Source organism: Colobus angolensis, unplaced genomic scaffold (assembly GCF_000951035.1).
Source record: "Colobus angolensis palliatus isolate OR3802 unplaced genomic scaffold, Cang.pa_1.0 Scaffold162, whole genome shotgun sequence".
Lineage (NCBI taxonomy): Eukaryota > Metazoa > Chordata > Mammalia > Primates > Cercopithecidae > Colobus > Colobus angolensis.
The window spans coordinates 5,777,625-5,797,167 of NW_012114733.1; the positions used below are offsets into that span (position 1 = coordinate 5,777,625).

At 38.2% G+C, this 19,543-nt stretch overlaps 1 protein-coding gene and 1 pseudogene across 1 annotated transcript in view; one reads left to right on the forward strand and one right to left on the reverse strand.

The window, feature by feature from the left end:
• SPATA6L (spermatogenesis associated 6-like) overlaps window positions 1–19,543 on the forward strand; it is a 59,628-nt gene that overhangs the window by 17,749 nt on the left and 22,336 nt on the right. The window contains exon 4 of the mRNA XM_011937345.1: window positions 18,928–19,005. Coding sequence (XP_011792735.1) covers window positions 18,928–19,005 — 78 coding nt within the window. The remainder of the gene's footprint in view (window positions 1–18,927; window positions 19,006–19,543) is intronic.
• Window positions 13,690–14,432, reverse strand: LOC105508467 (annotated as a pseudogene).

Here is a 19,543-nt window from a genome sequence, read left to right on the forward strand (position 1 = left end):
CATGCCCAGCTAATTTTTGTATTTTTAGTAGAGACGGGGTTTCACCACGTTGGCCAGGCTGGTCTTGAACTCCTGACCTCAGGTGATCCGCCCGCCTCGGCCTCCCAAAGTGCTGGGATTATAGGCGCGAGCCACCATGCCTGGCCTTAAAAAGTTATATTTTATGTTTAATTTGTATAGTCATATTGCACACTGTTTTAAGCAAGATAAACTTTTGTATGTTAATGGATAACAAGTGGATTTTGAATATTTAAGATGAAGATTGCATTGTTATTTTAGAGCTGTATGTATATATACACTTATTTATTGTATGCACTTTTAGGAGACAAATATTGCATCCTTTTTTTAAAATACTTTTCAGGAGGTGAAATGATATTTTTTTTTAACTTTTAGGTTTAGGGGTACATGTGCAGGTTTGTTATATAGGTGAACCCGTGTCATGGGGATTTGTTGTACAGATTGTCACCCAGGTATTAAGTTATTTTTAATACCTTATTAAAATGATAACTAGTTATTAAGTTATCCACTAGTTATTTTTTCTGATCCTCTTTCTTCTCCCACCCTCCACCCTCAAGTAGGCCCCAGTGTGTATTGGTCCCCTTTATGTGTCCATGAATTCTCATCATTTAACTCCCATTTTTAAGTGAGAACATGCTGCATTTGGTTTTCTGTTTCTGCGTTAGTTTGATAATGACCTCCAGATCCTTCAAAAGACATGAACCCTTGTTCTTTTTTATGGCTAGTGAAATACTATTTTTATAATTCTGTTACTCTCATTATACTCTCTTGATTGATTAATTCTAGAAATACCTGATTTGATGTTGGTTTGGAGTTATTTTTAATTATTATTTTTATTATTATCACTATTAAATGGATATTATAACAGTTTAAAACTTAATAATTATTGAAAGACCGTGGCAATTTTTGGAAGTATTAAAATCTCATTTTTTCCTTTTTAGGCTTCCTAACCAGGTTTGAATTAATACAGCTAGTTCCTCCAGGTAATGTGCCAGTAAATACATTTCTAAATTAGCTCAATATAATTTTAAAATAAATTTGGCCTGACAAAATGGGTACTGTACTTAAGAGTTGTGTTTTAAAATAACATATAACTTTATATGTCTATAAGTTTACATAACACATGCCTTTTTTCTGCCAATCTATTAAATTTTGTCTATTTTCAGAATAATAACTTTATGGTGTTTGGTGACAGGGAACATAACTTAAACAAACTCCTTGTCTTTCCATTTTTTAATAACTTCATTTAATTATTAAATAATTTTTCAGTCCTGGCTTAGCTGATTTCAAGTTTTGGCCTTTGGCTGTGTTCTAATCTGTGGGGTGTGTGTGTATGTGTGTGTGTGAGAGAGAGAAACCCTAAGACATTTTCTTTGTTAGTTGCTGGAACAAGGTTGGTAAACTATAGTCCCTAGCCAAATCCAGCCTGTAGGCCATTGTTGTATGGCCCATGAACTAGAAATGGCTTCCACATTTTTTATTGCAATTTAAATCATATACAGTTCATCATTTTCAAATGTACAATTCAGTTGGTTTTAGTATGTTCATAAGATTGGACAGCCATCACCACTAATTCCAGAACATTTTCGTTACCCCAAAAAGAAATTCTGTATTTATTAGCAATCATTTCCCATTCCTTCCTCCTCCAGGCCCTGGCCACCACTAATTCTGTCTCTGTTGATTTTCTCATTCTAGACATTTCATATAAATAGAAGCCTACAATATGTGACCTTTTATGTCTGGTTTCTTTCACTTAGCATAATGTTTTCATGGTTCAGCCATGTTGTAGCATGTATCAGATTTTAATTCCTTTTTGTGCCTGAATAATATTCTTCTATATAGATTGGGTAATGAGGGCTCTGCCATTATGAATAGGTTGATCTATTCATGGATTAATGTATTGATGGGTTATCATGGGAGTCAGACTGTTGGCTTTATAAGAGGAGGAAGAGAGACCTGAGCTAGCATGCTCAGCACCCTCACTATGTGATGCTCTGTGTCACCTGCCTACTCAGCAGAGTCCCCACCAGCAAGAAGGCCCTCACCAGACATAGCCCCTCAACCTTGGACTTCTCAGCCTCCATAACTGTAAGAAATAAATAACTTTTTAAAAACAAATTACCCAGTTTCAGGTATTCTGTTATAAGCAACAGAAAATAGACTAAGACGTTTCTACTTTTTGGATGTTTATAAATAATGCTGTTTTGAATACTTGTGTACAAATTGTTGTGTATTTGCTTTTAGTTCTTCTGTGTATATACCTAGCGAATGGAGTATATGTTAACTGTTTAACTTTGTGAGGAATTGCCAAACTATTTTTGGTTTTTACATTTTTAAATGGTTGGAAAGAATTTTTGAAATGAATATTTAGTGATGTGAAAATTATATGAAATTCAGATTTCGTTATTCCTAAATACAGGTCTTTTTGGAACATAGCCATACTCGTTCATTTAAGTAGTGTTTATAGCCACTTTTGCAGAGCAATGACAGAGGTGAGTAGTTTTGAACAGATGGCCTACAAAGCCTAAAACATTTAGCTGTCTGACCCTTTCCAAAAGAGTCTGTGACCCCTGTGCTAGAATAATGAGATTCTAGGAGGAAGGTGTTCTGTGGTACTTTTGCTTTGCGGTATGTCTTGAATGATGTAAGACCTGAGCTGGTGAGAGAGGTTAGGACCTGCCACTCAGTGGCACCAATTCTCATAAATAGTCTTTCAGTATAGCTATCTAGTGACTTTAGGGTTGTAGGCATAGAAGTGCGCGCACGTGCGCACTTGTGTGTGTGTCTGTGAGAGAGAGAGAGAGAGAGAGAACACTGAAAACTCAGAAAATTCTCTTCTGATCTTTGTTATTACACATTTCTGCTTTTTTTTCTTTCTGAAAATGAAAATAGCTTCATAATTTTTGCTTGTAAAAAGCATTCCCAAATTATGTAATCCTGAGAGAACCTTTATTTGTATTTTGGTGAACATATTTCTTGATATTTCTCTGTAGATAGAAGAATACATAGATATGGAATTTTTGCATAGCATCACATACATTTTTTTCTGTTATTAGCTTTCCCCATTGTATGTCACTGTTATATTGTTGTTTAATTTTTTTAAATTTAATTTATTTTTTATATATATCTTTTGAGACAAGATCTCACTCTGTCACTCAGACTGAATGCAGTGGTATGACCTCCTGGGCTTGAGCAGTTCTCCTGCCTCAGCCTCTCAGTAGCTGGAACTACAGACGTGCACCATGCCCAGCTAAATTTTTATTATTAGTAGTATTCTTTGTAGAGCTGGGATCTCACTGTGTTGCCTAGGCTGGTCTCAAACTACTGGATGCAAGCAGTCCTCCCACCTTGGCCACCCAAAGTGCTGGCATTAAAGGTGTGATCCACCATGCCTTGCCTATGTTGTCATTTCTAAAAGCGTAAATCTACATTTTTAAAAAAATTTAGTTTTTTATTTTTGACACAGAGTCTAGCTCTGTTGCCCAGGCTGGAGTGCAGTGATGCAACCTCAGCTCACTGTAACATCCGCCTCCTGGGTTCAAGTGATTCTCCTGCCTCAGTCTCCTGAATAGCTGGAATTATGGGCACCTGCCAACACGTCTAGCCAATTTTTGTGTATTTTTTGTAGAGTCGGGGTTTCACCATGTTGGCTAGGCTGGTGTCAAACTCCTGACCTCAGGTGATCCGCCCACCTCGGCCTCTCAAAGTACTGGGATTACAGATGTGAGCCACTGCCCCCGGCCTACATCATTATTTTGATAGCTATAAATAATTTTATTAATTTATGTGTGTGTTTTTTATAGGTCTCTAAACAGTATTTCCATAGTATTTTGGGTTTTACTTTTCTTACTTTACATTGTTACCTATAGTTTACTTGTCATTTTCAATAGCTATGTATTTTTCCATAGTGGTGGTGTTATCCATAAATTAATATTGTTGAGCATTTAGATTTTCTTTTCTTTCACATTTTTATAAAAATATTTATCTCTTGGTATATTTACAAATAATAGAATTCTTAGATTGAGCCATGCCTTTTAAACTGGGGTAAGCTGATCCCCAATAAGGTTCTAATACTTCTACTACATCCAGGAGTGCATGGCATTCCCATTCCCCATATCCTAGTTAATGCTGGATACTGTCAATTGGATTTGTTGTGTTTGCAAAGTATGTCATGGCTCACGCTTATAATCCCAGCACTTTGGGAGGCTGAGGCGGGCAGATCATGAGGTCAGGAGTTCGAGACCAGCCTGGCCAACATAGTGAAACCCTGTTTCTACTAAAAATACAAAAATTATCTGAGCATGATGGCAGGTGCCTGTAATCCGAGCTACTCGGGAGGCTGAGGCAGGAGAACTGCTTGAACCCAGGAGGCAGAGATTGCAATGAGCTAAGATCGTACCACTGCACTCCAGCCTGGGCGACAGAACCAGACTCTGTCTAAATAAATAAGTAGATAAAAATATATTTTATCCTATTTTATGATCTATCTCCTTTTTAGAAATGACTGTGACAACCTTAAATTTAAAACTTCTTAAAATTTTTCATTTTCCCATATTATGATTTGTTTTCTTTCTTTCCTTCTGTATAAAGTGACTGTCACTGTCCTTTGATTACTTATGGAGTAATGTCTGACATAAATGTTGTATTTTGGTATAGATTCTTATTTTTAACAAAGTTTTAAATCAGTTATGCTTAAAACAGTTACATTTTCCCTGTTTTGTTGTGTTATTTTGATGTTTTATGGTGTGTACTTTTCTTTTTCTTAAGAGAGCATGGGAGAAGGAAGATGAGACTAGCAAATGTCTCAGCTAAAGCAGAGGGGACTGAGGAGGCTTTTGATAGGGATCGTAGTCCTGCCTGCTGTGGATATCACTGGAGCAGGTCAAGGGCCCAAGTGAAGTGCAGTGAACCCAGGAGTCTGTATGTAGTTCTTTCTTCTGCTTCTTGGTTCTTTGGCAAAGGCTGCCACTGGAGACAGACAAGAACCCCACTCTGTGAATTTAAGAATAGGTGCTTTTGGAGATTTCATTACCTTCACAGGTAGATGGAACTGAGCAGGTGCCTCCTGCCTGCTTTTTAGAAATTCTCACTGAATGTTTTTCAGCCTAAAAGTGACAGGCTGAAATCAGGGCACTGTGTTTTTTTCCGTAAGTTTTTTATTCTTATTTGACCCAATTTTATGTTCAAACATATATCACTGCTGGCAAATTATATTTTAGTATGCTGAGAAAGTAGAAGCATGCCCACTTTGGTCTTTTTTAATTTTACATGGATTTTTAAAAAGTTACTCAATACCTAAGTAATCGCAGTATAAAAAATTTAACTAACATGAAAGTATGTAAAATAAAATGTCAAAAGCCCATTCAACAATCCCTGACAGATAATTACCATTAACAATTTGATGTGGGCCAGGTTCGGTGGCTCGCGCCTGTGATCCCACCACTTTGAGAGACAAAGGTGGGCGGATTGCTTGAGCGCAGGAGTTCAGGTGCAGCCTGGGAAACATGGTGAAACCTCATCTCTACTGAAAATAAAAAACTTAGCAGTGTGTGCTGGTGTGTGCCTGTAGTTCCAGCTACTTGGGAGGCTAGGGAGGTCACTTGAGTGGTTAGGGAGGTCACTTGAGCCAAGGAGGTTGAGGCTGCAATGAGCTGTGATCTTGCCACTGCACTCCAGCTTGGGTGACAGAGTGAGACCCTGCCTCAACAGAACAGAACAAAACAATTTGATGTGTATCTTTTTAAACCTTCTAAAATACGTTTGGTATATTCAGCCAACCCTAAAATACACACACATGCATGCACATACCTTATATATAGTTGGACCTTCTGATTGTCAAGTTCCACATCCATGAATTCACTAACCATGACTCGAAAATGTAGTTAGGCCTGTGATGGTTGTGTCTGTACTGAACATGTACAGACTTTTTCTTGTCATTAGACCCTTAACAATACAGCATAACTATTATATAACATTTACATTATATTAGGTAATCTAGAGAGGATCTGCAGTATACAGGAAGATGTGCATAGGTTATATGCAAATATTATACCATTGTATTTCTTATTTTTAATTTTTTATTATTATGCTCTTTTTACCTTCAACCAACTCACCCCAACTACACCATTTTATGTCAGGGACTTGAGTATTCATGGATATTTTCGTATCTGCAAGGGTTCCTGAACCAACCTCCTGTGGATACTTAGGGATGACTGTATATTAAATACAGTGTATATAAACATAAATATATTTAGTATTTAGTATATATAGTTGTGTGTGTATGTATTTTATGGTTGGTTGAATATACTAAATGTTGGTTTTCTGGTCTCTTGAAAGACATATGACAGTCCAAGATATACTACATTTAAAAAGTCAATTGCAGAATATGTATTTCAGCATATATACACACACACACCTATATATATGTTGACTATATATATTCTGCAACTTGCTTGTTAAAACTTAATATGTCTTGGAGTGCTATAAGTTTTTCATCTGTGAGAAGGTTGCGAGAATAGTTGTTTGAAAAGAATGATTGCAGAATATTCTAGCTGAGTGTGTGAATACTGGTTATAACTCAAAAATTAATCAGATGCAGAATGGGAGCTGTATTATACTTTTTTTAAAAAATTTACAATCTCCCAATTTCAGATTGTAATTTTAGTGAAATTAAATTTGAATTGCGCAAAATAACAATTGATTTTACTTAGCTTCGGATGTAGTACAGATTGATCCATTAATTTGTTCCATATATGTTATTACAGGCATACTTTTGCATACACGATCTACACTGTGCCAGTCTTCCTAGTGTGATGCTGGTGGCACCCACCGGGCGTGTAGCAGTGGCAGTGAGCCCTCATGATCTGCTGATCCTTGATACTAGCTGATTTTTTTTTTGTTTTCTCAAAGTCTCCTGCAGACTGCGCTGTGGGGTCACATGGCCCACATTTGGGTTCTCAGGGACCAATTTCTCTATTGGCTGAATTGTTACCTTTTCATTTAGCTGTATTTATTGCTTGATATTTTTTCTCATTGCTTTCAAACACACATACTCAAAAGACATGATCATTAAGTTAATAGTACAAATAAATTAATAATAATACAAGTAATGATATCCAGATGTGCATATGGCTTTACTGCTAAAGAATGAAGTCCAGTGATATTTGCTGCCAAGAAATAAAGACCCTTCCTGTTCTTCAGTTTGCAAAGGTGGGAAAAGGGAATGGACACAGGGGGGCAGCGTGATTCTATTCCACAGTGAGCTTGACGCTTTCTTTTTATTAACCTCTGAGATAAATACCTTCACTTTGGGTAAGTCAGGTATATTCAGTCCAACTGTAAAAGTCTATTCTCGTGGGCCCCCATTCACTTAACAGAGCTTAATTTTATACTTTTATAGCAATGCTTTTATAGCAATATTTTACACTTTTGTAGCAATGCTTTCATACTTTTATAGGCATTAGCAAGGAAGGACCTTTTGTCTCAGATGATTTGGTTTTGAATTCCTACTTTGCCATATGCTATCACTAGCCATGTGGCATCATGACAGGTCAAACTCTCAAAGCCTCAGTTTCCTTATCTGTAAAGAGGGAATCAAATGTGATCTTGTATCTGGAAGCACACTGTCAATTCTGACATGCTCTAAAAATGTTAGATATTCCTCCAGCCAATGTTGTTATTACAATTGTTATTTCTTTTGAAGTCTCATTTGTTTCCTTTTTGAGGGAGAAGTTCATCGATGCCATTGATGATGTCACTGTCTGTGTAATGAACTCTTAAGAAGAACACTGAGTTCTCTCAGATACTTCCCTTGACCTATAAGACTTGTTCAGCCTGTGAATATGTTTATTATTTCTAACCTAGGCTCTTGCTGTACCGTCCTCTTAGTGTGCTGACGTTTTCACCCTGGGTGGCAGTTTGGATTTCTAGAAAGTAACCACACCAGAGAGACTGTCTTGAGAAGCTTCATAGCCTTCTATTTATTTGTCTAACCCTGTTTCAGTCTATTTTTATTCCTGTGATTCTAAAGATAGAGTATGAGCTCGCTTTCAATGTTCTAGCCTCTTACTTTTATCTAAATTCTTGCTAAACACAGGAATAATAATTTGCAGCTATCATTTAGATGCAGTGACAAGAACTAGCCAAAAGCATATGAAAAGAAACAGGGAAAAGGAAAGGCCTCCTGTGTAGAACATCATATCAGGAATCTAGGTGTTTGTTCCCGGTAGGAACATAATGATGTTTACAGAAGCCAGAGCAGTTCTGGGGCCACTGCTGGGCTGGTGTCAGAGAGCAATCCTGGTAATGGTAGGCAATGTCAGGTGCTGTGCTGTGCATTATACATGGCTTTGTCATTCGTCTTCAGAGTAGTCTTAAAGGGCAGGTACAATGACAGTTTTTACATTTTCTTGAAGAGGAGACTGAAGTTAACTAGTTTACGTAATTTGCCTGAGATCACATAGTTGGTAAGTGGTGGAGCAGGGATTTGAACCCAACCTTGCCTGACCCTAGAATTTGAATTCGTGGTGCACGTCTGTAATCCCAGCTACTTGAGAGGCTGAGGCAGGAGAATCACTTGAACCCGAGAGGCAGAGGTTGCAGTGAGCCGAGACTGAGCCATTTCGCTCCAGCCTGGGTGACAGGGCGAGATTCTGTCTCAAAAAAAAAAAAAAAAAAAAAAAAGAGTTCTTAACTCTATACTATAGACTTCAGGAGAAAGTTGTCTTTTGTTGCTAGTGATAGCTGGGGAAATTGGCACATCACTTTCCATTTGCAGGTTGTACTTCAGAGTTTCTGGATGGAGGCAGAGTCTGTTTTTGACCAGCAAAGGTGGGAGGATTATGCCCATCACAGGGAGCACTGTAAGAGGAGCATTGATGAAGAAGGCCAGGATGAGAGTAGTAAATGAAGCAGAGAATTGATGTTAGAATTACACCCATTGGCTGAGTGCAGTGGCTCACGCCTGTAATCCCAGCACTTTGGGAGGCTGAGGCAGGTGGATCACCTGAGGTCAGGAGTTCGAGATCAGCCTGGCCAACATGGTGAAACTCCATCTCTACTAAAAGTACAAAAATTAGCCAGATGTGGTGGCAGGGTGCCTGTAATCCCAGCTACTTGGGAGGCTGAGGCAAGAGAATTGCTTGAACCCGGGAAGCGGAGGTTGCAGTGAGCCCAAACCGTGCCACTGCACTCCAACCTGGGCAACAAGAGCGAGACTCCATCTCAAGAAAAAAAAAAAAAGGAATTACACCCATCTTCTCTCCTGTCTTCCTACCCTCTCTATCTCTTTATTCCTAGCAATTTGCTCTTATGGAGCTTAATTTTTAACTATACATTTATTTGTATAATTGTTTAATACTTATAGACTATAAGCTCCAGGAAGGCATTGATTATATTTACCTTCTTCACTAGTATACATCCAGTGTCTATAAGTCTTACCACATAGGAGGTTCTCAATGAATGAAGTGTTTTTTGAATACATGAATGAAAATAAATTGAAAAATGAATGAAGGGTAAGAGTTGGAAAAGCTTTTAGAGAACATTTAGTCTCTCTCCTCCTTTTTTTTAACAGTGTGGAAACTGAGTCTCAAAGAGGGTAACTAATGCTTATTGAGTGGCTAACGTAAGCTGGCACTTACGCAAGTTAACTTACTTTAGTCCTCATGTTCATTCATTTAAGAAGCATTTATCAGGTACCCATTATGTCCTAAGCATTGTTCCACAGGTTTTGGGGCAGCATCCAGGATGCTGCACTTCACCACTCGTCTCTGAACATCATTGAAGTTCAATTTTAAAATGTCTATCTTTAGTGATATTTCAAGGGACTTGTTGAAGATGCTGACAGTGAGGCCCCTTTTCAGGTGTGATTGTCTTGGCTGGGCCATGTACTGATTGAACTGCTCTGAGTTCACACCTTTCTAGGGACAACCCTGCCAGCAGTAGAATAATATACAGAAAAGACAAAGTCACTGCTTTCATGGAGCCTTGTTGGAAGCAGATCACGAATAAATACGTGAACAAAAATATCAATTAGTGGTAAATCTTATGTGGAAAGTAAAACCAGGTGATGTGATGGGGAGTGTCTGGGAAGGAGTGCTCTTTTCAATTGGGTTGCCACCTTCTGATAAGATGACATTTAAACCAAGCCTGTTATTCAATAGGAAGGAGCCAGCCCTGCAGAGACCCAGGGAAGGAACCTTAAAGGGAGGAGAATGATAAGGCACAACCCTTATGTGGAGGTGACCTTGGTGTGTTTGAGGGACAGCAAGAAGGGTAAAGGATGACAGAGAACAACGATCAAGGGGGAGAGTGGCAATAAATGAATTAGGAGAGATTATTAGAAGCCTGATTATATAGAGTGTTGAAGTCTAGGGTAAGGTGCTTAGATTTTATTCTAATGTGATGAGAAGCCCATTGGAAGGTTTTAAGCAGAGAAAGGCACAGTCTGATGTATTTAAAACGTTGCAGTGTGTGGATAGTGGATTTGAGTGCAGGAGAATGAAGGCAGGGAGATCAGCTAAGGCCATGGCAGTAATGCAGGAGAGCGTGCATGGTGGAAGTACATTGCTCAGGAGGGAACATCAATCCACTGTGGCTGGAGCGTGGCTGGGAGTGCACGAGTGGAAAGAAATGCTATTTATGATGAAAAATATAGAATAATTTCTTTTTGCACTTTGATTCTTTCCTCAGTCGAACCGAAACATTCGTATTAAATGGAGTTAGTAGGAGGAAGAATTTAATGCATAATATTATGTGATGTAAGGTCAATTATGTTCTACAGTTGATGTACTGAAAATGAAGCAACCCTCATCAGAATTCTTCTCATAAGTTAAGTGGCAGTCACTAAATAGCACAACTGCCTCATTGGCTACAGTTACTTTTTTGATGGTTCTCTAGGCAGGGACCACTCTCAGTTCAGATCACTTCTGCGGCACCTGCTGTGTGGTCAAGGATGATTCAGGTGGTAGCTTTCTGTCCTTCGGCTCAGTAATTGTTCATCCCATTAGACCAAGATCTTTTGGTAATGAGTATTTTGTAGTATCCCTTTTATGATACTAAAAATATTTGTAGTTAATATAATCAACTTATACAAGTCACTGTAAAAAATTAACATAATCTGATTGTAATATAAAGTAGAAATGAAAGTGGTGTATGATAAAATGTGTATGTTAATATGTAAGTGTCAAGCATAATGAAGCATTTAGATGGGACATGATTTTCAAAATATCAAACAGGTCTGGTTAAAGATCCAAACAAAACAAAATACAATTGTTCCTTGATTTACACAGTACTTGAAAAAATTCAGTGTATTTCCAAATCATGCAAAAAAAAAAAAAAAAGCTTTGTCTTTATATGTAACATAGTTACATAATTATTTTCAGTTACATAGTTAGTTAAGTTCTAGGCTCAGACAATTATTAAATAGTTTTTAGCCTGCAAGAATGTTTGCAGGATATTAGAAAGTCACTGGGGATGGGGGAGATTGTGTGACGTGCATGAGTGTCTTGAGCACTGCAGGACTCCCTCACACCTCTGGCTCCTGCCCCTGAAATATTTCCACAAATGTCCAAAATGTCCCTGGGGTTGGTACCCCTGTTGAGAACCACAGCTGTAGCTGTCATCTGGGCCCTTGGCATCCATGCATCACAGAACACATTGAACCCCAGTCTAAACTGTAAACTTGTGTGAACAATGCTATGTCCACGTTGTTCCTATTCTATCCGCAGTACCTGGCTTAAGGGTTATTATTAGTAAATATTTGTTGAAGGAAAAATTGGATGGATAGATGGAAAGATAGACTTTCCTATTTGTTCTGTTTTGTAGAACACCTCTTTAGTCTTTTTTTCTCTGTTATGACTTTGGAAGGCCTTAAAAAATTATCCACAAGATAAAAAGTAATAGAAATTAGTCTGCTCTTGAATAACAGGTGCTAGGATCAATATGTCTATTTTTACCTAAGTGCCATCTCTGCCATCATCTGCCTGAACTTTTATTTTGTTAAACCTGGAGGTGTAAATACAGATATTTATACTTTTTCTCCTTTCTTTCTAGTGTGGGATGAGTTGGCCTACTATGAAGAAAACACACGGGATTTTCTTTTCCCAGAGCCCAAGCTAACACCTTCGCACCCTAGGAGGTGTAGGGAGGTGCTCATGAAGACAGCTCTAGGTTTTCCAGTAAGTGATTCATGTCCATCTGGGCTTCTATTAGGAGAGAAATTGTTGGGACCTGAATGTTTTATTCCTGACAGGGTTTGATCTTTATTTTGGTTAGTACCCCTGCTGTTCTGTTTAGTGGCTCCGTTTAGATGCCCAACTCAAGGTACCAAATTATACTGATTTTCAGTATTGATCTGAGAGGTGGAAGTTTTATCTAATCAGGCTAAAATCTTTTCCATATTTACATTGTCACATAGTTATAAAAGCCTCCTTTTGTTGCAGATTAACAGAAAGATTTGTTTAGTCATAGCTATTATGACTAAATAGAGTAGCAATAGCAGTTATGTTATTTTTCATTTATTTTGCACTTTCAGTTTTTTCTCCCAACAATTCTCAAGTTAGCCAAGGCAGATATGGTCTCCATTTAACAGAGAGGAAACTGACAGAGGCTCACAAATTGATATTACTGAAGGATCTTGAAGGATATAGCAGATATTCCACTGATAATTTAATTCTTTGGGGGGCATTGTCTGAACCCAAATTCAAGGTACGCATTTTGATGTTGTCTTTGACAATTTCTATTCCCACGGCAACCCTGACGATTTTCTTGACTGTTACATCACTTGAATGATCTCCATTTAAAAGGCTACGCCTTTGAGAATTATAAAAAGTATTTTGATACTCAGCTTTTCTTGTATTGCCCCGTGAATTACAATTACTATAATTTGTTATCATTTCCTACTTTGTTGAGAGTACTGTGCAGAATATATTTAATATAACAGTCAGGACCTCTGTTTCTATGAAGCTTATCATGACAGAGCTTCTAATACTTCAAACAGCAAACATTCATTAACGGTCGCCCTAATCGGAATTCCTAATGACTGTAACCCCAAGCCCTTCATTATCTTTGAGAGTTTGATGAATCTCACTGAAACTGTCTTTGTTTCTCCAAGATCTTCATGTATCATTTAAATCCATGGTACATGTGAGAAGCTTGCCTTTAATTATTTTATTTTGAGTTATTGGGATATTGCTCTTCAGAAGCTAAAAGGGATCAAAAACTGATGAGAATCAGGTAGGGGATACTCTATTATTTTAACTTTGGTTTGCCTAGTTCTCTGCTAAATAAAAGGCATCTACAAACACTGAGCTGGTATCCAGCCAAGTATCAAGATAAAAAGAAGCAGACGTTCTTATATTTTCTTGAGTGTTATCTCTGTTCAACTTTATGGTCATAAATAGGAAAAATAACCTATAGGAGGTTGTATTTATAGTTATTTATACATGCAGTTAGTCATTAGAGAAAGGGTTTTTTAAATATGTGGAAACACCTGCATGCATTAGAGGTAGAATATTCTTACAATTAAGTTAATCAAATTATATTTTAAACAATTTGTGAATAGAGAGAGGGACTTAATTTCTCTCAACCATTCTATAAAGCAAAATAAAACCAATTGCCATAGTAGTGGTTTTTGGAGTGTGGGATCTGATCTTATTTGTTACTCAAAAAATTTTATTTTTGACTGGTCTCAGAAGTAGAAGCTCGCAGAGAGGGCCGCCTGCATCTGTTGTCAATATATTCCTGGCATTTTCCTTTGGTCTCCTTCATTCTTTTGGCCAAAAGTTTAGCATATTCTGCAGCTTCTCTCTTATTTCCCTTAGTAGTCTCTTCCGTCAGAGTAGTATGCCAGAGTTTGTGTTACAGGACATGTGGAGTAACGAGACACTGAATCTTGGGTGCTTTGGTTCTAGGTTTCTTACCTTCTTTGTTTAAGGGCTTTATTACAATATATTGGCAGATACCATCTTTTTTAGAGTGACTGAAAAGTGCAGATTCTGCTAGGTCTTTTGGGCCCCAGGCGATGAGGCACCATAGTGTTGGTCAGTCCAGGAATATCCTTCTCTCCTTTTTTGATGATAACCAAGTTGAGAATGGTCAGATTGGTGACCACATTGTGACCCTGAACAGATTTGCACTTTCTTTCTCCAATTCTCCTTGGTCTATAACAGGAATGTCCCTTCTCAGCAGCAGGTGGACATAGCCATGGGTCAAGACACCCTGCTTTATGGGAAAAACTTGTTTGTCATTCCCACCGCTGATCTGGACCACATAACCCTCCCAATCTTCACCCCGAGCATCTCAGTAGTAACTTCTGTGGCCATATGCTTCTCATAAAAAGTATGAAGTTTGCTTTCATCATCCACTTCAATGAATTTCTGGCAGCCAGTGGCTGGAAAGGAAATACTCAGCTTCATCTTTTTTTTTCTTTGTTTGTTTTTGTTTTGATGTCTAACCAAGTAACTGTTACGTATTTATTTGTATACAATGAAAGCGTCATGAAAATTCTGTGTTGGAGATCACATCCATGTTGCTTTCACACATACATAAGTATTATTCTGAATAGGAGAATATTAGTTATGTCCTGATTAATGCAATACATACTTCCTTTGTCAGGTATTTCCTTCGCTTTAATAGACAATTTCAGAAAGACATGTTAAGGGGGGAAAATCACACAATACTAAGGATCTGAGGGCCATAAACATCACATATGTTGAGTTTGCTTTTAGTTTTGTTTCCAGTAGCTCTTAACCAATGTCCTTGGCTGTAATCTACGTGCTAGACACATTGCAAATCTTCAAAAGTGTTTAAGATGAAAGAGCAACACACTTAATTGTTATTATTATTTTTTGCAATGGAGTCTTGCTTTGTTGCCCAGGCTGGAGTACAGTGGAGTGATCTCGGCTCACTGTAACCTCCACCTCCCAGGTTCAAGTGATTGTCCTGCCTCAGCTTCCCAAGTAGCTGGGATTACAGGCACTCACCACCATGCCTGACTGATTTTCGTGTTTTTAGTGGAGACGAGGTTTCCCCATGTTGACCAGGCTGGTCTTGAACTCCTGACCTCAGGTGATTCTCCTGCCTCAACCTATGTGAGCCACCATGTGCAGCCTTCAGCTTCATCTTGAAGCAGCTGATTGCCCCCGAGATACCACAAAAAAGAACTATCACTTTAATAATAGCTGATGTTTCAGCCTGGCCAACACAGTGAAACCTCGTCTCTACTAAAAATACAAAAATTAGTTGAGCGTGGTGGCACATGCCTGTAATCCCAGCTACTGAGATGCCGAGGCAGGAGGTAAAGGTAGCAGTGAGCCAAGATCATGCCACTGCACTGCAGCCTGGGCGACAGAGTGAGACTCCATTTCAAAAACAAAAAAAAATAGCTGATGTTCACTGTGTGCTCACTGTATACCAGGCACTGTGGTGAGCTCACTATCCTGTTCTTTCCCCACTTTAAAGGAGAGGGAAGCTGGTGTAAAGAGTTTCAGAAATGCACTTAGGGTCATTGAACTGGTGAGTGATGGAGCAGGAATTCTCATGCTGGCCTGACTGGCTTCAGAGCCTGCGCTCTTACTCACTGAATGATGCTAATTTTCTCTTATTTATTTCAGCCCACTGTCTGATTTATTTTCATTAATATTATAGGAAGTAAGAATGAGTATGTGAGACAAATTCACTGTATTTTCTCCTAATTTATCAACTTACTAACAATTAGATTTATTTCCTCCACTAGTATGTGGCTTTTCTTTGTATTTCTGTATTCTGCTGTTTTATTTCACTTGATACTTTAACAGTATTTTTTATTTCCTGGTGAGGTCAAGAATTTTTTTTGTTTGCAATATTATCTAGTCTTATCTATTAGATAATAAATAATTTTACTGTCTCATCTATTAGATAATAAAAGATAATGATACTGTCTCCCTGTGAAGCAATGAGAAGATTGCACAATTTATTATCATGTTAGGTTAAGACCGACTTTGTAAAGTGAGCATAAAAAACGTTTAAAAATTATTTTTATTTGCTTATGTTATTATGTTATTTATTATGTTAAATCCTTTCATTGACCTAACCATTATCAACATCATTCCATTGGTAAGGAGACTGGATGAGATATAGTCTCTAAATTTCAACTCTAAAGTAAAATGTTATGCTAAATGCAGCATGGTATGAAAAATAAAATACATTCTTCTTTATTGTCTGTAAGTCATTGCAAGGAGTGGAGGTCATATAAGGTGAACAAAAATGTGTTACAGAATGTGAGTTCCTTACCAGCAGGGGACTTCCTTCCTCCTCTCTGGGCAAAGTGGACCAGGAATTTGAAAATCTATTAGGCAGCTGCATGTACAGTGGTTTAGTATGGAATCAGATTGTTTGGGTTCATTCCCAGTTTTGTCATGAATGGCTGTGAGACTTTGGGTAAATTACTCTCTTTGTGCCTTAGTTTACTCATCTGTAAAATGGGACTGTAATAGTACATCCCTTACAGGATTATTTTAAGTGTTAGATGAGGTAATATACAGTGTTTAGCATAATACCTGGTATATAGTTAAGTGTACAATAAATCTAAGCTGTTATTATTTATTGTGCTGTCATCTAAGGGTTAATACTGTCTCCGTGTGAGGCAATGAGAAAACTGTACAAGCCTGTGACATGAGAGATGACTTGTTCAGGCCACAGAGGCTTGGCACACATGTGAGGGTCATATGATTCTACCAGTAGCACTGTGGACACTGAAACTCTCCTTGCCTTCTTCTTCATGTAAGCCATCTGGTTAACAAAAGATGAGGCTGTACTAGTCATATGATTGTGCATTCTGTATCAAATGTCCCTCTGCATTGTCTGACTCTGTGTAGCATCTTGGCACCTGTGTTTATAAGCCTAGAAATCTTTTATTGAGTTGTCTGTCCAAGCTTTGCACTCTTGTGTACATACTGTGCATTCTACAGGCAATATAAAAAGGAGTTAAGGATATAGATTGTACCTGTGAGGACTTGTGTAGACAGGATGGGTGCACAGGAATGAATGAATGCACAGGAAACAAGCTGACTAGCTGATTCACAAGGCCCCTGAAGAGATAGCATGAGGAAATGGAAAGAAGGTAGGTTTTGTAGTAGTTCAGCAGAGTTTCTTTTTTCTTTTTCTTTTTTTTTTTTTTGAGTCTCTCTCTGTCATAGGCTGGAGTGCAGTGGCGCGATCTCGGCTCACTGCAACCTCCGCCTCCCAGGTTCAAGCGATTCTCCCGCTTCAGCCTCCTGAATAGCTGGGACTACAGGCTCATGCCATCACACCCAGCTAATTTTTGTATTTTTAGTAGAGAACGGGTTTCACCATGTTGGCCAGGATGGTCTCGATCTCTTGACCTCGTGATCTGCCTGCCTTGGCCTCCCAAAGTGCTGGGATTACAGGCGCGAGCCACCGTGCCTGGCCAATTCAGCAGAGTTTCAAATCCTGGCTCTACCCACCTGTGTGACATTGGGCATACTGTTAAACCTCTCCAAGTCTGTTCCCTCCTGTGTAAAATGGGAATACAGTGGTCTACTACACAGGCTGTGTGAGGATTAGATGAGATCATGCCTCTGGAAACCCTTAACAGAACCTGGCACATGTAATAAGCATGCAGTAGGTGTTGGCTTCCTTTCTTTCAAGGGCTTCAGCTGGGGCAGACCCTGTTATGGAAGCACCTTGAGTATAAGTTGTATAAATGAAAATGAAATATTAGAGACTGGAGGGAGAGACTACTATGGGCTTACCTGGAGGAGTTAGAGTGAGATCAGACATTGAGAGATGGGTAAAATTTGGATGGAAAAGAAGAGAAGGAAGGTGCCCTCAGGACAAGAAGTAACTTGGCCAGGTGGTGTTCTCTGGGGGAGAGTAGAGCAGAGAGGTCATGCAGAGGGGCCACTGGTGAGTCGATGGGGTCAGATGGAGACAGCTTAATTTAGTCAGATCCAGGTCCTGTCGCTGTGGTGCCATTTTTGAGACTGTTACATAAATGGAATCATACAGTCTGTAACCTTTTGAGACTGGCTTTTCTCACTTAGAAGAATGCTGTTGAGATCCATCCATGTAGTTGTGTGTGTCATTCATTTGTTCCTTGTTATTACTGAGTAGTTTCCATTATGTAAATACACCACGGTTCATCTGTTCACCCATTAAGGATGTTTGGATTGTTTCTAGTTTTTGCCCATTTTCCAGTTTTAACATCTGTAAAACAGGATGATTATAATAATTGTACCTACCCTATAGGATTATAAGAATTAAACAGGATAGGATATATATACACACACATATATATATAACCCAATATTTTAGACAGTATGGTACTGAGGACAAAACATAGAAATATCAAATCAATGAAACAAAATTAATTTGGAATTAGATCTAATGAATATAAATATCTGATATGAGATATAAAGCAAGTTTTTCAAAGCAGGTAGGTAGAGAGGAAGACTCTATACATTATACATACCTCTCTCTAGGTAATTATACATACGTCTCTCATGGAATCGCATCATTCCATGGTGCAGTGTTTTAAATAGAGTAGCTAACATCGTGGACACTGGAGCCGGAATGCCTGGGTTCAATTAATAGCCATCATTACTAGATGGACATGTTACTTAAACTGTGTCTTAATTGAGGAGTCCTATTATAAAACCTGCCTCATGGGGTTGTGTTAGGATTGGATGAGTTAATATATATGAATTACTTAGGCCTGGCTCTGATACATAATATATATTACGTAAGTATTTAGCTATTCTTATTACATATATATTTTAGATAATGTGTGTGAATTATGCCAACCACACAGAAGAGCAATTAGGTTCTTGTATGATTTTAAGTTAGAATGAGATGGCTAAAGAACTGTTTCTAGTAATTTTATTTGCTTTTCTTATGCTGTTTTATTTTTAGGGCATTGCTCCTAAAATAGAGTTTTCTACAAGGACAGCCATCAGAGAATGTGTGTTTCTGCATAGAAACAGATTTCTTGTAAGTACAATACAAATCTAATGATAGAAATGACCGGATTTTTTTTTTTTTTCCAAATTTAAAGAATGTTTGCCCAAACTCAGTTTATCAAGTTTACAGGAAACTAAACAAGTAGAAACCTGGAAAGTTTTTACTAGGTTTGAATTTCTATAATTCAAACTGTTTACTCAGCCAGTCATATTAGAGTATGTTTGGCACATATGTTTGGCAGCATAATGTAGCTGGAAGCAGGGTGATTCAGAAGCTAAAATTACAAATTTGATGTAAGTGAGCTAATTAGCTTTTGTTATTGTTGTTCTATGACATTTACTTTTGATCTTATGAACAGCAGTTTCCATCTTTCTTTTTTAAAAGTTTAAAAATTTTAGGCTGGGCATGGTGGCTTATGCCTGTGATCCCAGCACTTTGGGAGGCCGAGGTGGATGGATCACCTGAAGTCAGGAGTTAGAGAACAGCCCAGGCAACATGGTGAAACCCCATCTCTACCAAAAATACAAAAGTTAGCTGGGCATGGTGGTGTGCGCCTGTAATCCCAGCT